Source organism: Ciconia boyciana, chromosome 4 (assembly GCF_034638445.1).
Source record: "Ciconia boyciana chromosome 4, ASM3463844v1, whole genome shotgun sequence".
NCBI classification, from domain to species: Eukaryota; Metazoa; Chordata; class Aves; order Ciconiiformes; family Ciconiidae; genus Ciconia; species Ciconia boyciana.
In genome coordinates this window covers 57,638,618-57,658,067 of record NC_132937.1, presented here as the reverse complement: position 1 = coordinate 57,658,067, position 19,450 = coordinate 57,638,618, and the positions used below count along the sequence as shown (strand labels likewise).

Sequence of the window (19,450 nt, the reverse complement as noted above, 5' to 3'; positions counted from 1 at the left end):
ATCCATTCCACAAAAGGTACAAATCATTTTTTTTTTTTTACCAAAAAATCTATAAATGGAAAATGAAAAGAAAAGCAATCTATATCTGGAACCCAGAGGGATTTCCTTATGTGGATGAATGGATGTTTTGGTTTTTCATTATATTTTCAAATTATCCCCTCACTGCCATTTGTTAACTGGCACTTGTGCTAAGAACAATAATGTAGCACCTTATCTCTTCCAAAAAAAGAGAGAGCCAAATGTCTGAGCACTGCTGTAGGTTCGCATTTTGTGTTGAATATTTCAATTTCATAAAATACAATTGTCATTTAAAAATAATAAAAAAATCACTTTGCTAAAGATCAAACGTAATGGAAATAATGTAAACATCCAAAAGCTTGAATTCATTCCTAACTGGATTCATCTTTACAGGCAGGCAATAGCAAAATGTTAAGTCTCATAGTAGTCCAAAGAAACTCATGGAACAATGCATGCATTTTCATTGACACAAAAAAAGACTGGACTGTAAGGAAGAGAAACTACTTCAGTCATATCACACTGTTATTGTGAAAGAATAATGTGCTATAATCCAATACCTAGGACAAGTGTATACCCCAACTGTAGAATAGCATCACTTAAACTGGAAACAACAGAACAGATTACTATAGGAAAATATTTATAAAATACTGTACACTGCTTTCTCAGTCGGCCAGCATATGTAAACAAACAGCTAAGTTCAGTTGAGTTTCAAAATATTATTAAAGTTCATTTATCTTATAATCTTTTGCATAACATGCCAGTTCATCTTTCACACTATCACAACTCACCTGTCACAGCCCACAGTGGCTCATTAGAGGTTTATACATCAGCTCATACAGACATTTAAGTGGAGCTATACAGAGAAATGTGTGAAACATACCAAACTTACTTACACACTGTGACCAGAAATGCATATTCCATATGTAAGCTAATAATTGGATAGTGGAACTTAATGCTTGATGCAACATGTGCTATTTTATTGAATGTTACAGATTTACAAACAAGACCTTATAATGTGATATTAAAACTGTCCTGTAACATTCAGTAATATTACCACATGTCACAACTATACTGGTTAATATATGGGAGATATGTATATATGTGTGTATATATATCTATTTCATAAGCTATCCTTTGATACAGAATATGTCATATGGCACATGCTATAGCTACATGATGATGGATGATAAGACTTCTACTCTCACTAAATGGTCATAATAATATTGGGAGTGGGAAATCTGGTCCCATTGCAAAGGAATGGGTGTTTTACCATCAAATTCAAAAAGGAGCAGTTTGATGCAACATGTAAAAAACAGGTGAAGATAAAATAATCTAACATCCATCATAATATATTCTATAGACAACACATTGTAGAATAAATGGGAAACATTCAGGAAAAGTAGTGTTCTGACATCTTGCAATCACACTTTTAACATCTGAATTTACATTTTACATATAATGGCAAATTTTAAGAGGTAAATAAAGTGTCCTGTTTCATTTTACCTGGAATGTGTGCTCCAGATCAATAAAGTGCTGTATCCTAAACATTTATACAGCTTTTGGGTTTGGCAAATTCCTTTACCCTGAAAAACTAAGCAATGAAATCTACCCCAGAGGAGAGCCCTATGCCTTGAACAAATTCACTAAGCACTGTTGAGGAATTTCTAATGAATCTGAAGTTCCTCTAGAGTAGGCCAGTAATACGGTGACGGTGGAAGAGTCCACGAACAGTTTTAGCAGACATTCGTAAAAGTAACAAAGAAAACAAAGTGAGAATATCCCCCTCTACTCACCAAGGATAGATAGATTTGGAGAAGCCTTAGGAAAAGGCTGCTAACAAAAGTTGGCACATTTGAAGCAGGTTGTTAAACACAAGTTCCTTTGCCCCTGGGTATTTTGCTATTGTTCAACAATGAGCCTGTCCCAGGCATGCTTCATAATGCACAGAAAGGTTTCTGACCTTTCTCAGTGTTGCCATGTGACCGTAACACTGCACATGGACTGCAAGGCAATTGCATAAACACGGTGTCTTGGTGGAGTTTACCTCATTGAAAGCCTGATCAAATAGAAGAAAGCAAGGAACACGTTGGTGCAGGAAGTGTGAAACACATTGTGCTTAAAGTCCCCATGCTGCATTTCTTTATTTCCTGAACCTTCCAACGTAGTGACTTGGTACCTAAATGTTTTCACCTTCTTTGCCTCTTTTCTTGAGGCTGATGATTATTTTTATGTCTGGATTTGTTGCCTTTCAGACTTCTCTCTCATATGGTGCTCAGACTCTCCCAGGCTGAGAGCCCAGTGAGAAAACATCAGCCTGCGTTTTCAAAGCTGCCTTAGAGATTTGGAAGATAATTCCCATTTAAATAATGGGAAGTATGTACCCCACTCTCATGTGTTCATTTTTAATAACAAAAAGGAGCTGGTTCTACACAGATGTTGGTCATTGTAGAGATGTTTTAATTTTTAATAGCACTAGCTTCAACTCTTGACAAGCTTAAAAGTTGTGCATTCCTAAAGGATGTGAAATTTTGATCCAGTTACAGTATATGCTTCTCCACCCTTTTCCTATCTTCTGCATACCCTTCCGCCTGTGACCACTGTGATATCTTCTCAGGAGAAGTCTGAAACTCTGGTTGACGTTGTGGACCCTTGGAATGTGGGTGGGGTCAGTGGAGTTAGGACTGTCTTCAACCAAAACCCAAAACTGCACTACTGTTCAGATATACTTTCTCCTACTAAAATGCACATTGTGTGATATGCTGCTGAATGGTGGAAGCCTAGTCACAACTGATGGCTTTTGCTGTTTACAGACACCTGCAGTTTCACTTTGGTTCTTTAACTTACCTTAAAAGCATATATACTTTTTAGTGTTTTCCAGCCCTCTGCCAAGAACATTTTCCCTTAAGCAACTTTAGTGTAATTGCATTAATCTGGGTTCAGACTGCTTGATAATTCTTGTATACTTTGAAATGTTCAAATATGGCCAAGTCCTCATGAAAAAAAAAAAAAGGGTGTATATTTTTAGGTGACGGAATGATGTGAAAAATCGGCAGCTCAAATGGAACAGCAAGAAGAGCCTGGTAGCAGCCTGGTGGATAAATCTCCCCAATTAGTATAACTAATTAAATGGAGCAGTGAGAACCTGACAGTATTACTGTGCTGTGCTCTGATCACCCTATTCTTACTGTTCCATCACATCCTTTGATTTAGTGAGACAACATATTGATGACAAATGTGGTAAAAAAATAAATATATACTATTCCGCTTAATTACATTCATCCTGAGCTTGCTCAGCTGTGCTAGAATCTAGAATGCCTGTTTTATACAGGAAATCACCTGATATTTTAACATAAATTCTTCCTCCATTTAAGTTGCAGTACAAAAGGCATTTCATTTCCCTTTCTGCTCTTGAAAATACAAACTTTTTGTGGCACTAGAAGTTGATACAAAAAGAGACAAGTGAACGTTATGGTTGTTATCTTGTTCATCTTTCTTCATTTCCACAAGTGTGGGATGCAAGGGATTTGGGAGACTTTAGGTTTGTTTGCTGCCAGTTCCTACAGAAATAACAAATGCTTTTCAGCAGTCATCACAACGGTGAAACAGATGAAAAAGAAGTCGTGACTGAAGTTTAGAACATCTAATTTGTACATCTCTTTTTGCCAGTTAATTCCTGCATCCTAAAAACTTGAATAATGATCAAAGATCTTAGGATGCCTTCTAATAAAAGGCAGATTTCTGAACCTACTCATTTATTTCTTGTGACTTCATAAAGGGGGCTTGTTATTCCTGTTGTTTACTGAAGTCTTTGTAAAGCTTTCATCCCTCCCTTTTTCCTTAAGTGCAAATGTCAACTGGGTCAAGATGCAGTAACTCAGTGGGCGATGCTGAGGCTGACAATGTGCTCCCTTGACCGGTGGCTGATGCCAACTGGAGTTGACACAGGGTGACGTGAGTTTTTTTTTAATTCTGCTAAGAAAAATGGACTGGAGAGCAGATGACCCTTAGACTGCCAGTGAGCTTTGTCTAGGCCTAGCTGTGCTTGCTTTCAAAGCTGCGGAAGGCTCCCGTTCTTGACAGTCTCCTCATGGACAGGTTGTCCCCTCTGCTCTCTGGCCTCGAGGACTTACTTCTCTGGAAGGGGTTTCGCAGGCCTGTTGCGTTTCGCTGTCTATCAAGTTTGTCACTGATAGAGTAGCTCTTCCGCGTGTGCTGTGCATACAGCATGTTGGACTCCTCTGCAGAGTAGCTGTTGGCCCGCTCTATTTTTGGAAGTGGGATGCTGTTGGCCAGAGTTCTTGTAGCACTGCTGTCTTGAGGAGATAAGGGGATCCCCTTCTTGTCTTTGGCCTCAGTATCCTCATGATCAGAGCTCGGGTGGCTTAGTTCAGCTTCTCTCTCTGGGTGGCAGCATCCCAAGTCCTCCACTTTGCCCCCGAGACTTCCAGGGAAACTGGCCCTCTCTGCGATGGCCTGGGGAGCGCTCACGCACCTCGTGTCTATGCAGTCTGTAATACTTGTGTACTCCGCTGTTTTGACTGGGACACCAAGGCTGCTGAAGTAGCTTCGAGATGGAGAGAACATAAAACTGTGAGATTTCACAATTGGTGTTTCCTCCAAAATAAATGGAGTTGTAGCCAGATAACGACTGCTTTTAGATCGCTCTAAAGTGTGATACAAGGGAGGGTCTGAATCCCAGGGGATTTGGCAATCTGTGATTTGCGAATAGTCTGAAGAAAACGCTCTTGTTTCTATTCCAGAGGTTTCCTCGTAATCAAGACTCCTGCCAGAAATTTTTTCACCAGGTGTACTGCTAATGTACGCACTGTTAGCTAAAATGGAAGAGGCTATGTGAGCCTGCAGAGCTGCATCTCCAGTACCAAGAATATTTATGGAGCTGTCAAGGGGCTCTGTGTCAGAATGCATCTCATCCATGGCAGAAACGTAGATGTCGATACAAGACGAAGGCCTTCTGGAGTCTGGGGCAATTGACAAAGTGCTGGTAGGGGCTAAGGGAACCTTTATTTCTTTTGCTATCGAGTGAGAACTGATAGCCCGATGCAGGCTTGGAGATCTTTCCTTAAAAATGCTTTCAAACTTTTCCAACCCGCACTTGTCCTTCATATTTGTTGCATAGAAAGAGTGGCTTCGCATGCGTGGTGTGATCGTAGGAGATGTTGGGGACATGGACTCTTCTCCTGTGGGATCTATGCTCTCTTGAAGCTTGTAAGTATTTCCTTCCTGACTATTGAAGCTACTCTGCCTCACAATGTAGGCTGCATCAGTACAGTCGGATGAGGTCCTGGATCGTATCTTGGTTGTCTCACCTCTCTCTATGCCGGTCAGTTTTTCTAAGGCGGTCACCATTCGTCCCATCATATCTTCCAGCTGAGCAAGCCTGATGTCAACAGTCTGCAGAGAGGCCTTCATGCAGTGCTCTCGCTCATTTACTTCTTCCAGTCGCATAGCCATGTTCTCTACCCTTAAAAATGGGAAGAATTAAACAGGTTAATTTCTACGAAGCAGTGATGTTCAGCTAATAGGTCACCAAAACAAATGGGAACAAATGGGCCTTAAAATTCAAAGCCAGTCTACACCTCATCTGCTTCAAAACCCTGCTTAAAGAGGTTCAGCAAACAAATACCACTCTCTCAGGAAACTGCTCCAGTGGGTTAAACTAGGGGTGTCTGCTGCGTAATGTAGAGGGGTTTTTGGGTGTTCCCTATCCCAGGGTTTATTACAGAAATGTTAATATGATTTGCTGGCTGTCTGCTGCCAAAACATCTAATTAGGTTGTTATGAATGAATAACACTTAGAGCAGATGCCACATGACATTATCCCCAGTTGTGCCACAGGCAGGACCACTGCAGTTAACTGCAGAACTAAATGACGTAATGAAAGTAGGCAATATGTCATAGAAGATGGGTAACATCCCTTTTTTTTTTTCTGGTGTTCACCCCAGATTTACACCAGCTAGTGCTATGCGGACCTAAGGAGATAGTTTCTTTGTTCTCTGATTAATTTTTAGCTCAGATACATATATTAAAAAAAAGTATCAGCTATTGTATTGAATGTAGGTAATATCAAGTAAAGTATGCATGAAAACTGCAGGGAGAACACTGATCAAACCAAATACAGCCTGCTACTTTATAAAAACAATTATACTTTTGAAATATTTATCAGCTAATAATTGAGTGCCTCGTCACACATTCAGATTCTGTAACAACTGCTCCAAGATGATGAACAGATATAATAGGGTACACACAGTAATATTGCTCCATTACTGTGATTGTTCTTTAGGTAGTCTGTGTTAATAGTTTAGGGATTAAAATGATGGATTTTAAAGTTATTTATTAGCTATCTATCATAATATATGAATAAAAAGTTAAAGTATTAATAAGTAATAATTGAATGTGTTATCCTAATTTAAACTTCAGTATATCTGTTCTACACTGTCGATCTGGCTCATTTTAAAATGTTTTTGACTTTAAGGTGAATTGTGTACTAATTTATGCTGGTAGCTTTCAACCATTTCAATTTTCTGGCTTGTAAAACATCTCTGCTGAAGGATTTATATGGAGTCCTCTAATTTTACACAATGAAATTGCCTTTAGCACATAAAAAATTTCTTCTCATAATTATTTTCTCTGATTGTAGTCCCTAGGGTAGACTAGGAACCTCCATTATCTACCAAAGAAGTATTAAAAGCAACACATCTATATAGTTATCTTTGTCTGATTTTTAATGTTACAATTCTGGTTTTCCCCATTCCTGTAGACACTGAAAAATGAACAGAGAAGCGACAAATACCAAACAGCAGGATTTCCATACTTTTCTCTTCACAAGTGTCTTACTCTCTGCCTGTTAGTGCATTTCATACTCAAATATTAATAGGTGCCCTGTCAACCATAGCCAGGATTTCTGATGAGATAAATAGAATCTTCTACTACTGCTAGTTGAATTTCCAACAGGATGAGTGACCTGGAACTGGCAACACCATAAACACTCTTCTTGCCCAGAAGGAAACCAAATTTTAGCAATGAATGAGTACTGGGCAGCATTAACGCCTTGTTAATTAACGCACAGAACTTTAGCTGGTGAAACACTAAGGTCTGACTACCTCGTGGTGATGAGCAACAGCAACCTGCCCGCACAAGAGAGGAGAGGGAGGAGGGTGACACCACTCCCTACAGCAAGTCTCACATTCCTGTGAAATATGGGCTTTTTCTGTTGAAGATTGTGAGTTTTGAAAGCACAAGCACAGCAAACCAAATGTGAAGCAGTAACTGTATTCCTGTCATCAGACTTCAACAGGTGAATGATCAAGTAATCACTGCTAAGAAATGAACCGTTAGTTTCAAAGAATCTAATTTTACTCATCTTATATCATTTAGGCACCAGTCTACCTCTAGTTCTACCAGCTTGTCCAACAAAACAGATTAATGTTATTGCAAGCACAGGGTATAATTCCATAGTGAAAGAGCAGATTATACAGGAAGCAGTTGAATTTCCCTCATGTTATTAGTTATCTGAACTGCTACTTTATAAAAACAATTATATTTTTGAAATATTTATCAGCTAATAATTGAGTGCCTCGTCACACATTCAGATTCTGTAACAACTGCTCCAAGATGATGAACAGATATAACATCACAATTTTAGGGCTGTCAGGCATATAGAGCAATTGAGAAACCTCCTGGATTTTACTTGAGAATGCTCAGATGATGATGAACAAAAGCATTCACCCCAGCAACAGTTACCCAAGAACCAGAATGCATTTATAACATTCTGTGAAACTAACTGGATAGTCTTGGGTTTTGGTGGTTTTTTTTGGGTTTTTTTGCTTGCTTTGAGAGATGTACACAAATGAAATAATTTTTAATACAAACATAGCCAGTTGAATTATTGCACTTGGTTACATATTTGTATCTGGAATATGAGTAGAACTGTCCATAGTGAGGTAAGTTTTGCATCCTGCATTCACGTGAGGGCTATGCAATGCTACTGAACACAACTAATGCATCCCAAGAAGAACCTAGATTCATACCTTGCTGGTATGTGTTCATATATTTGTCCTGCCTTCCCTGAACATGATCTATTAGCTACTGCCAGAGGCACAGAGTGTAAGACTGGTGGTATTGCTGGCCAAGACGAAGAGAGGCTTTTGAGTTACATGGTCTGTTGGTTGCTGTGGAAGTAATCACAGATGTGATTGCATTGACAGTAGTGGGAAATTCATATAGAAACTCAACAAGATAAGGATAGTGCAGTCTGGGTTCAGAAACCAGGGGTGACCAGAGATGTGCACAGATAACTGAGAAGTACATACATGTATTTACACTGGATGGGCCCTGACTATATAATTTTATGCACAAAAAGAAAGCTTGAGTGATGATGATCTCCTCCAAACCCAAAGCTATTAGCTGAATTTAGTCACCTTTTGTTATAGATATTGCATATGGCCACTCCCAGATTTTTTATCAACTATTTATTCTTTTAATTAGTGATATTCTTTTATATTAATTTGATATATCAGTTCTGCAATCATTTATCACACAGAACAGCACCATGCTCTGGGAGTAATCCTACTAGAAATATGATAAAATCAGATCAGCCAAACACTCTGGACATAAGAGGTTCTGGAGAAATACAGTCATAACCTTAAAATGTTTTACTAAGTGAAATTTTTCTATTTTCCTGTATTGTTGGATGATCTTGCACTCGGTGAATAGACAGCTAGAGCTGTATTTCCTTCAGGAACAGTTTTGAATTAAAACACTATTTCAAAATAAGAATGCCTAAGTTTTGCTTTGGATTTTTTTTCCATGTGTATTGGAGATAGTATAAACCTTTTGGCAAATCTCACAATATCTATGATGCCTCCATTGCACCTATGCTTTTCCTTACAGCAAAATTTATCCAATGCATGAGAAGGTGCCAAGCCATCCTAACAGAAGAGAATGAGAACAGAAAAAGAGGAGTCTATAAGTAAAATGTGCATCAAGTGTGCTCTGCTGAAGCTTAAAAATTTCTAATAGTGAAACAAACATGGACTATCTGAAGACAATATTCAGTAACCAGGAAAAAAATAAAAGGTCAGAACTGGGAACCTGGAAAAGATTTTATATTAACTGTGATGAGCCTTTTTAATTATGGTTTGGGAGATTATGGCTTTTGCTGGCATTCATTTGGATTATATTTATTTTTAACCTTTGCACATCAGTTCATCAATAATTTAAATGAAGTAATGACTTAATAGGAGTAAGACACTCTTTTCAGAAGTAGACGTCTTAATTGGATGCTAGAATTAGGTTCACAAGTCCCTTTGGGACCTATATCCATTTTTAAGGCATAATTTATACTTCAAAATCCTTTTCAATTGCCACAAAGACTGTAGACACTGAAAGTCACTTACAGGGGTATCCACCCTGCTTGTTATAGGTGACTGTAGAATGGTTTTATTTAAATAGAACATAGACAGCAGTTCCCAAGCCTGTAACAGGCTATTGGTACTTTGCCTGACATATTTTTTAAAGCATTGCTGATGCAAGTGGCCAGCCAGTTTTCCCAGGTGTGGTGGTTTCTGCAGGCTAAGAACTTTGGGTTGTCCTGGCTGCATTCCCATCTGTAGCCTAAGACCACTTAACTCTTGGTGACCACAGAGAGATGCCGCTGGATTCACAGACCTTTCCTACTATCACTCTGCACGTGAGGCCAGATCTGGTAGGCTCAGTAGCGGTCCTTTTACCAACCCAAATGTATTTCTGTGCACTTCAACCTGCCATCTTTGAAATCAAGATAATGTCTTCATTATGTCTTCATTCACACAGATGCTTGTCGTGGTTTAGCCCCAGCCAGCAACTAAGCACCACCCAGCCGCCCGCTCACTCCCCCCTGGTGGGATGGGGGAGAGAATCGGAAGAGCAAAAGTAAGAAAACTCGTGGGTTGAGATAAAGACAGTTTAATAGGGAAAGCAAAAGCCGCGCATGCAAGCGAAGCAAAGCAAGGAATTCATTCACTCCTTCCCATGGGCAGGCAGGTGTTCAGCCATCTCCAGGAAAGCAGGGCTCCATCACGCGTAACGGTTGCTTGGGAAGACAAACGCCATCACTCCAAACGTCCCCCCCTTCCTTCTTCTTCCCCAGCTTTATATACTGAGCATGACGTCATGTGGTATGGAATAGCCCTTTGGTCAGTTTGGATCAACTGTCCTGGCTGTGTCCCCTCCCAGTTTCCTCTGCACCTGGCAGAGCATGGGAAGCTGAAAAGTCCTGGACTAGTGCAGCAACAACTAAAACATCTCTGTATTATCAATCAACACTGTTTTCAGCACAAATCCAAAACATAGCCCCATACCAACCACTATAAAGAAAATTAACTCTATCTCAGCTGAAACCAGGACATGCTGTTTGTGTAATTGCACTGCAGACTATAAAGTGTTAAGGTGCTGTAGTAATGGTCACGGTATAGTACCAAAGATGACATAATAACATCTACTCCAACCAGCTTTTCTGCTTTTTGAGTACTGTTAGGATGTGACTCTGCTCCCTTTGGAATCAACAAGAAGTTTTGCATTGGGTTTGAAGGAGTGGAGACCTGTCCATATGGAAAAAATGCCTACTGAAGAGATTGTTTTAGTGGCTTCATGCCAGATCAAGAAAAATAGTGCAGTCTTTTTTGATCATATTATGCATGTCTCTGTGCTGGTCAAAATGTGCCACTGAAAGTTTCACAGTGATTAGAAAGGAAGGCTCTCCAGGAAAAGTTGTGATTCTTCTGCTGCAATGAAGTGAATTTGTCCAACTTTGCTTTCCTGATGGGTCTCCAGGAGATTCACCAAGATTTGCCTAACCTGATAAATACAGTTAAGGGAAACACCTTACAGCTTTGTACTGCTTTGTGTTTTTCCACTTAGTCAATCACGTCCTCTGATGTGTATTGCTAACTTGCTGCTACTTCCATGTGCCTGTGTGAGATCCTCGCTAGTGAGCTACTCCCCCAAGTTACTTAGTACCTGGGGTCACGGGAGGAGAAACATCAAGTGTCGTTTCACGCTTTTAATTTCTGAATGTGAAAGGATCAGGTGAAGGAGAGATTCTGTGTGGTGACACCAAATCTGGACACCTCTGTGGTGTTCTTTATTACAAGAGAAGTAAGGTGATTGCTGAACCAAGACAGGCCCCACAGGATGCCAGGGTGGACTATTCCAAGGTGAGAGTATAAACTGCAGCTCGTTGTAGGTGAGTCAGACAAGACGCTGTGGTCCTGAGCCATCACAGCCACTGACCACTTAGCTGAAATCATCCATTTACACCCAGGTCAGTGCAGCAAGAAACAGGATCTCTTGTCTCTTTTTTTTTCCTGAGCTCCTAAGCTGCCTCCTGGACCCACCCAGGCTGAGCCTCAAAGCAAGACTCTGTTCCCATCTCCCGTTTCCCTTCCAGTGCTAGTGCCCTACTCCCTCTTTCAGGCGTACTGGGCTTTGCACCTATGGTGTGTAGCTGTTCTTCCTCCGAGCAGGACCTGCAGCACTCCTATAAAACCAGCTGCAATTAGGAGCTGCTCAAGCAAGAGGTGAGCATATCACAGATGCGTGGAGGAGAGGGAAGGCAGTGAGGGGACCAGGTCCAGGTCCAGGTGCAGGTATTTCACACAGGGCTTCTGCCAGCCCTTCTTTCTCATAGAATCATTAAGGTTGGAAAAGACCTCTAGGATCATCTAGTCCAACCGTCAACCCAACACCTCCATGCCTACTAAACCACGTCCCTAAGTACCACATCTACACGTTTTTTTAACTCCTTCAGGGATGGTGACTCCACCACCTCTCTGGGCAGCCTGTCCCAATGCTTGACCACCCTTTCAGTAAAGAAATTTTTCCTAATATCCAATCTAAACCTCTCCTGACGCAACTTGAGGCCGTTGCCTCTCGTCCTATCACTTGTTACTTGGGAGAAGAGACCGACCCCCACCTCGCTACAACCTCCTTCCAGGTAGTTGTAGGGAGCGAGAAGGTCTCCCCTCAGCCTCCGCTTCTCCAGGCTGAACAACCCCAGTTCCCTCAGCCGCTCCTCATAAGACTGGCTCTCCAGACCCTCCACCAGCTTCGTTGCCCTTCTCTGGACATGCTCCAGCACCTCAATGTCTCTCTTGTAGTGAGGGGCCCAAAACTGAACACAGTATTCGACGTGCGGCTTCACCAGTGCCGCATACAGGGGCACGATCACTTCCCTACTCCTGCTGGCCACACTATTTTTGATACAAGCCAGGATGCTGTTGGCTTTCTTGGCCACCTGGGCACACTGCTGGCTCATGTTCAGCCGGCTGTCAACCAACAGCCCCAGGTCCTTTGCTGCCAGGCAGCTTTCCAGCCACTCTTCCTCAAGCCTGTAGCGTTGCATGGGGTTGTTGTGACTCAAGTGCAGGACCTTGCACTTAGCCTGGTTGAACCTCATACAACTGACCTTGGCCCATCGATCCAGCCGATCTGCAGATCCCTCTGCAGAGCCTTCCTACCCTCAAGCAGATCGACACTCCCATCCAACTTGGTGTCATCTGCAAACTTACTGAGGGTGCACTCAATGCCCTCATCCAGATCATTGATAAAGATGTTAAACAAGACTGGCCCCAAAACTGAGCCCTGGGGAACACTGCTTGTGACCAGCTGCCAACTGGATTTAACTCCATTCACCACAACTCTCTGGGCTTGGCCATCCAGCCAGTTTTTTACCCATCAAAGAGTACAGCCTCCTAAGCCATGAGCCACCAGCTTCTCTAGGAGAATGCTGTGGGAGACAGTGTCAAAAGCTCTACTAAAGTCCAGGTAGACAACATCTACAGCCTTGCCCTCATCCACTAGGCGGGTCACCTGGTCATAGAAGGAAATCAGGTTGGTCAAGCAGGACCTGCCTTTCATGAACCCAGGCTGTCTGGGCCTGATCCCCTGGTTGGCCTCCACACGCCTGTTGAGCACACTCAGGATGAACCGCTCCATAATTTTCCACAGTACTGAGGTCAGGCTGACAGGCCTGTAGTTCCCCAGATCCTCCTTCCGGCCCTTCTTGCAGATGGGCATCACATTGGCAAGCTTCCAGTCGTCTGGGACCTCCCCTGTTAACTAGGACTGCTGATTAATGATGGAGAGTGGCTTGGCAAGCTCCTCCACCAGCTCCCTCAGTACTCTCGGGTGGATTCCATCTGGCCCTATAGACTTGTGAGTGTCCAGGTGGTGTAGCAGGTCGTTAACTGCTTCCTCCTGGATTATGGGGGTTTATTCTGCTCTCCGTTCCTGTCTTCCATCTCAGAGGGCTGACTACGCTGGGGATAACTGGTCAGACTATTAAAGACTGAGGCAAAGAAGGCATTAAGTCCCTCAGCCTTTTCCTCATCCTTGGTGACAATATTCCCCCCCGCATCCAATAAAGGAGGGAGATCCTCCGTGGCTCTCTTTTTGTTGTTAACGTATTTGTAAAAACTTTTTTTATTATCTCTTACAACAGTGGCCAGATTGAGTTCTAGCTGCGCTTTTGCCTTTTTAATTTTCTCTCTGCATGACTTGACGAGATCCCTGTACTCTTCTTGAGTTGCCTGCCCCTTCTTCCAAAAGTGGTAAACTCTCCTTTTTTCCTGAGTCCCAGCAAAAGGTCCCTGTTCAGCCAGGCTGGTCGTCTTCCCTGCTGGTTTGTCTTATGGCACATGGTAACAGCCTGCTCCTGCGCCTTTGAGATTCCCTTCTTGAAGAATGCCCAGCCTTCCTGGACCCCTTTGCCCTTCAGGACTGTCTCCCAAGGGGCTCTCTCAACCAGTGTCCTGAACAGGTCAAAATCTGCCCTCTGGAAGTCCATGGTAGTGGTTTGCTCACCCCCCCTCTTTACTTTGCCACGAATTGAGAACTCTATCATATCATGGTTACTAAGCCCAAGACGGCCTCCAACCACCACATCTCCCACCAGTCCTTCTCTGTTTGTAAACAGCAGGTCAAGTGAGGCACCTCCCCTGGTAGGCTCACTTTCCAGCTGTGCCAGGAAGTTATCTTCCACACCTTCCAGGAACCTCCTAGACTGTTTCCTCTCTGCTGTATTGTATTTCCAGCAGATGTCCGGTAAGTTGAAGTCTCCCACGAGAACAAGGGCTAGCGATTGTGGGACTCCTGCCAGCTGTTTATAGAATGTTCCATCTGCCTCTTCATCCTGGTTGGGTGGTCTATAACAGACACTCAGCAGGATATCTGCCTTGTTGGCTTTCCCCCTCATCCTTACCCATAAGCATTCAACCTTATCATCATAATCACCAAGTTCTACACAATCAAAACATCCCCTAACATACAGGGCCACCCACTGCCTCTCCTTCCTTGCCTATCCCTTCTGAAGAGCTTATAGCCATCCACTGCAGCACTCCAGTCGTGAGAACCATCCCACCATGTTTCTGTGATGGCGACAAAGTCATAGCTATCCTGCTGCACAATGATTTCCAGCTCCTCCTGTTTGTTGCCCATGCTGCATGCATTGGTGTAGATGCACTTGAGCTGGGCTATCGATTTCACTCCCAAAATTGGTATGCCACCCTTAGGCTCCTCTCTAGTGAGCCTGGTTACATCCCCTCCCCTCTTCAAACCTAGTTTAAAGCCCTCTCAATGACCCCTGCCAGCTCGTGGGTGAGAATCCTTTTCCTCCTTTGAGACAGCTGAACTCCATCCGTCGCCAGCAGGCCCAGTGCCGTGTAAACGTCCCCATGATCCTCCTTGAGCCGAGCAGCATCCTCAGCTTCCTGCAAATGGAAGGTCTTCAGGGGGAGCTTCACTCACATTTGCAGGGCTTTCTGATTCAATTTTACACTGTGTAAAGCTGAGTTAATTGGACAGATGATTAAGCTGATATCTCATGGCTATAATGTAGGTATTGTGCTTGGTCTACTACTACAGGCTAATGACTGGACGTTGGAAGAGAAACTGTGTAGTCTTGCATTTTCTCTGTTTTCTTTGATTTACATCTTGTTAATTGTACAAAGATGTCTCTGTATAGAAACTATAAAGTGCAAATCTGGATTTTAAATATTTGAATGTTCCACAGGTTAGAAAAAAGACGTTTGGTGTTTTAGATTAAGAACTTTTCAAGGGATACTTCCCTGGCCATAACTGCATGCAAAATGACAGACCGGGGCATCCAGTTTTTAAAATGTGTGTTATTTAAGATACTTAGATAGCCCTGATTCCTCAAACATCTTTAAAGTATTCCTCAGATCTTTGAAGTATTTGCACTTGCCTTGTGTGGCAGAGCACTGCAGTTGGTTTGGCAAGGAGAGAAGAGAGCTATTATGAGATGAGAACTGCATTCACCTGGGATTTCATTGCTGCAAGTGCTGGTAGCGTGCTTGGGTCTGGGAGTGACCTCTGTACCCCATGGGGTTGCTACTTGTGTCTCCCTTACAGAGCTGGGGCATGCTGGTTTCCACATTACACTATTGGCGAAGGTAAATGGATTTTTAAAGAACTATTTCTCTGTGGGTCTCAGGTGATTGTCTTCATTTAGGATTCATAATCATGAACTCTCTTCTGGAACGAGGTGCTTTAAGTCGTTCATTTAAAATAGAGATAAGGGCTCTTTTCCTATAAAACAGGGCCAGCACAGAGTGCAAAAGCAGACTGTTATGTATTCATTTTCAAGGACTTAGAGCAGTTGCCTAATGTAGGGGAGGTCCCAGCTGGATTACTTATTTACAGAGGCTTCAAACATACCTCTTCTTTCCTTGGCCACTAAAAGGAAAGCTATGCCTGAACAGAGATTTGAACCTGCATCCGTGATTTTTGGGTTAGTTCTCTGACCACTGGACTTTCAGAACACAAGAAAAAAGGTACTCAGTTGGACCACAGATCAATTTAGCCCACTATCTTACTTTGAAGCACATGTAATTCTTCCCCCCTTATATTCTCCAGTCTCTAAACATTTTCTGCTCAAGAACTTCATGGGCTCAATATGATCTCTATGTGTTTAGCAGTCCTTACTGGATTTCTCTTCCATAAGCTTGTCTAGTCTCCATGTGAACCCATGTAGACTTTTATCTGACATCATCAGCATCTTTTAGACCTCATCAGCTTTCAAGAATTTGCTCTGTTCCACTACTTACTGCATGAAAAAAATAACCTGTTTTTGTTTATTTTGAACCTGGGCACCTGCTAGATTAATCTGTTGCTCCCCTATATCTTGTTCTGGGAGAGACAGCAAACAATTGATTTCTACTCATCCTCTCCTTGCACTTAGAATTATACAGACCTCTATCATTTCATTCCTCATTTGTCTCTTCCACACCAAGTAGAGCTGGATTACTTGGCTGTTCTTTAAGAGGAAGCCATTCCATGCCTTACCACACTTCCCCTCTAATATCCTTTTCTAAAATATGTATTTTAGGAGTGCTGTTTTCAGTAATGCAGATGATTAAAGGATATTATATGTGCTAATCCTGCTCTGGGATAGATTTATTTCAAAACCAAATTAAAAGCGTGTTTCCTTGCCTACAGAAAACATATTTTCTGTAGGTGCATCAGGGGCAGTGCTAGGAGATTATGTATAAGCAAAAGAGTGTTATATCTGTGTAATCGATTACAATGACAAGTCACCTGACCTCTGTTATTCAAGTTAAAGTGAAGTATTCAGGGAATGGAGTATTCAGTGGTTCATAAGTTTTATGAATATCTGACAGGATATTGCCCTAAAATATTTATTAGTAACAGTGCTATGAATCAAACAACAAACTCTGTCCTCAGAATTTAACTCTGTTGCTCAGCTGCTGTGTGGTGAAAGCATATAGGCACCACAGCAGATGAATAGATTTATGAATTTTTAGGACTGAAGAATTTGAAAACTGGCAACTTCCACTAAATTAACATACTACCTTTGTCCTCTGTGCATTTCATTGCTGTAGGTGAAATGTCTAGTTCCTTTTAAATTAATGGCAAGATCTCTGTTGCTCTCGATGAAACTAGCTTACCTAGCAAGGCTATCCTGAAACAAGGCTTGCTCTTTATCTGAATGGCTAGCAGGTCAGTCTTAAAGCCACAGTTTTCACTGAGGAACTCTCATTTACTCTCCCATTGTGTTCTGACCACTTGTGCCCTAAAGTTCTGCTTTAAGAACTGAAATGCAAGAACAATTTGTGTTTCTCACCACATCAGTTGTGTTCTAATACAACTGGTTAAAAGATTCACGTTTTCAAAACTTTGAGGAACGTTTGCTTTAACAAAAAAGAAAAAAAAGAGATAAGAAATCACCACCTTTTATTACTCTGCTTTTTAGTTAAGACTTATTAAAAAATACCTCCAATGTTTCCCTTTTCAAGAAAAAGAAAGGAAGGGTGGGAATGGCAACAGAAACACATTTCCAGGTCAACTTATGAGAGAACAAACAAAAAAAGTGCACCTTTCTGAAGTGACACGTATTCTTTCATCATTGGAGGAATTGAATCTGTCATCCTTTTCTCTAAAATATTCTTCTATGCACTGCTCTTCAAAATCGTGGACTTTTTTCAACTCATCTTCAGTTATGAAAAGTTCTGTGGAAACAATGGGAAAATGTGAATATGGCAAAGATTAACATGTGAAATTAACAACATTGTTCTTACTGTGGAATTCATGGACTAAACTTTTCAAAAGCAGGCTTCAAATTTATCTGGCATTTTGGTATGAAAGCAGATAGATGCAGCTAATTACCAAATTAGTGGCTTCAATTATATATGATTCTGGAGACAGAAACACTTAAGCAGGCAAATGCTTAGCAAACGTGAATGTGTTTTGATTGCGTGAGATCCAAACACAGCTGCTGCTCAGGTCCTGGAGAGAGGGTGGGAGCCAAAGCCCACCTGTAACCTGATACAAATATAATCAAATTAGCAAGGAGGAAATACCTAGGAAAGGAGTCTGAGAGTACAGAGGATCTATTTGACGTGGCAAGAACTGATATATTCAGGCAGCAGCAAGGGCTGTGGCAGACAGTGTGATGTGAATGGGAGGAGAGCAGTCTGGTTGCACTTGCATCTGCAGTGCCACCACATGGCTCTAGCTCCCTCCTCATAGAGAAGTGGGCTGTGGCATGGGCTGATGTTGGGAAGAGATGCACATCCCTTAGCTGCCTGCCTCTGGCATATACATTGGGGGAGGTGGAGATTTTCTACTTTGAAGAACTAGATAGGGAAGAGGAGAGAAAGTGTTATCAAAATAATCTGACAGGTTTTCCATCATGCTTATGGGAGTTCACATTAAAGCGTCTGGAGAAGCTACTCCTCCAGTTTGAGTCAGTGTCAAGGAGAGAACATGTGTCTACAAAATAATTACTTCTCACCGTCTCTCAGCTTATCCAGGCAAAAAGTGTGTTGAGGAAAGTATGTGCTGTTTGCTCAAAAAGTAGGAATGCTCTCTCTGTATTTTCAGAAATAAAACTGAGATCTGGAAATGTGATGGACTGTAAGAAGAATTCCAGCAGTAACAGACCTCTAGCAACAGCAAAACAAACCCCTTTGGTTTGAAGGAACAAAGAGGGCAACAATCCCCAAAAATCCCAGAAAAGCATAGCCTCATTAACGCTCTGAAGAAAACTAAGGGTTGGGCAATGCAGGTAAAACTAACTGATTCAGGTAAGATTTTTCAGTTAAAAGTAATTCTCTGCTGGAAAGGTTATCAAGGTGCTGGACTTAGCCTCCATTCATGTCAAACACTAGATATTATCAAGGGCATTGGAAAGTCCCACTCTGTAAATTGTCTAAGGCTTACTTAATCCATAGTCTCTCTCATCTGGGTCGCTTTCATGCTTCCGCCATCTGCAGCAGAGGTGTTGGAATATCATAGTCATATGGCTGAAAATGATCAGAGGCGGTGGGAGAACAGGTCTTTCATGAAACGTCATGATTAGCTGATATCTTTGAAACTTCCATACTTGGTTGGATATGGATTTGACTTCAAAAAATGTATTGCTAGAAGGCAAGAAGAAGACAATAACATCAGACTTAAATGGTTTTGCGTACTTTGCTGAAGACGATATGACAGCACCTTAACTAGACACATTTCCCTAATAGTGGCAAATGTTTCCTTGTTGCAAAAAGAGGAAGAAAAAAAGAAATGAATAAATTTGTGCTTCAGCAAAGCACAGTGGCAATCGGCCATTTCAAAGTATCTTACTACTGTGTACGTCTGTTCTGTACAACCACTGAGTCTTACAACAACTCAACCAGACAGGAAAATATATTATTTATTCTTGTTTTCCATATCGGGAGTGAATGATGCCATAACTGAACTTTAAATTTTTTGGCTTCTCTGCCCTGATTCCCACTGGGTGTCTGTCCTTGGAAATGAGACAATGTGAAGAACTTGGCATTTCCCTCATTCCCTGGAGACAAGCTATTGTCTCTTTCCCTCTCACCCTCACATCCTCTCAAAATGGGTCTCAGCC

At 41.8% G+C, this 19,450-nt stretch overlaps 1 protein-coding gene across 1 annotated transcript in view; it reads right to left on the bottom strand.

Annotated features, from left to right (window-relative positions):
• Positions 1-4,050: 4,050 nt before the first annotated feature.
• Positions 4,051-19,450, bottom strand: part of TRPM3 (transient receptor potential cation channel subfamily M member 3) — a 288,488-nt gene continuing 273,088 nt past the window's right edge. Inside the window, exons 23-25 of the mRNA XM_072858792.1 lie at positions 18,775-18,974; positions 17,429-17,561; positions 4,051-5,500 (exon numbers count right to left, since the gene is read on the bottom strand). Of these exons, the coding sequence (XP_072714893.1) occupies positions 4,051-5,500; positions 17,429-17,561; positions 18,775-18,974 (1,783 nt within the window). The remainder of the gene's footprint in view (positions 5,501-17,428; positions 17,562-18,774; positions 18,975-19,450) is intronic.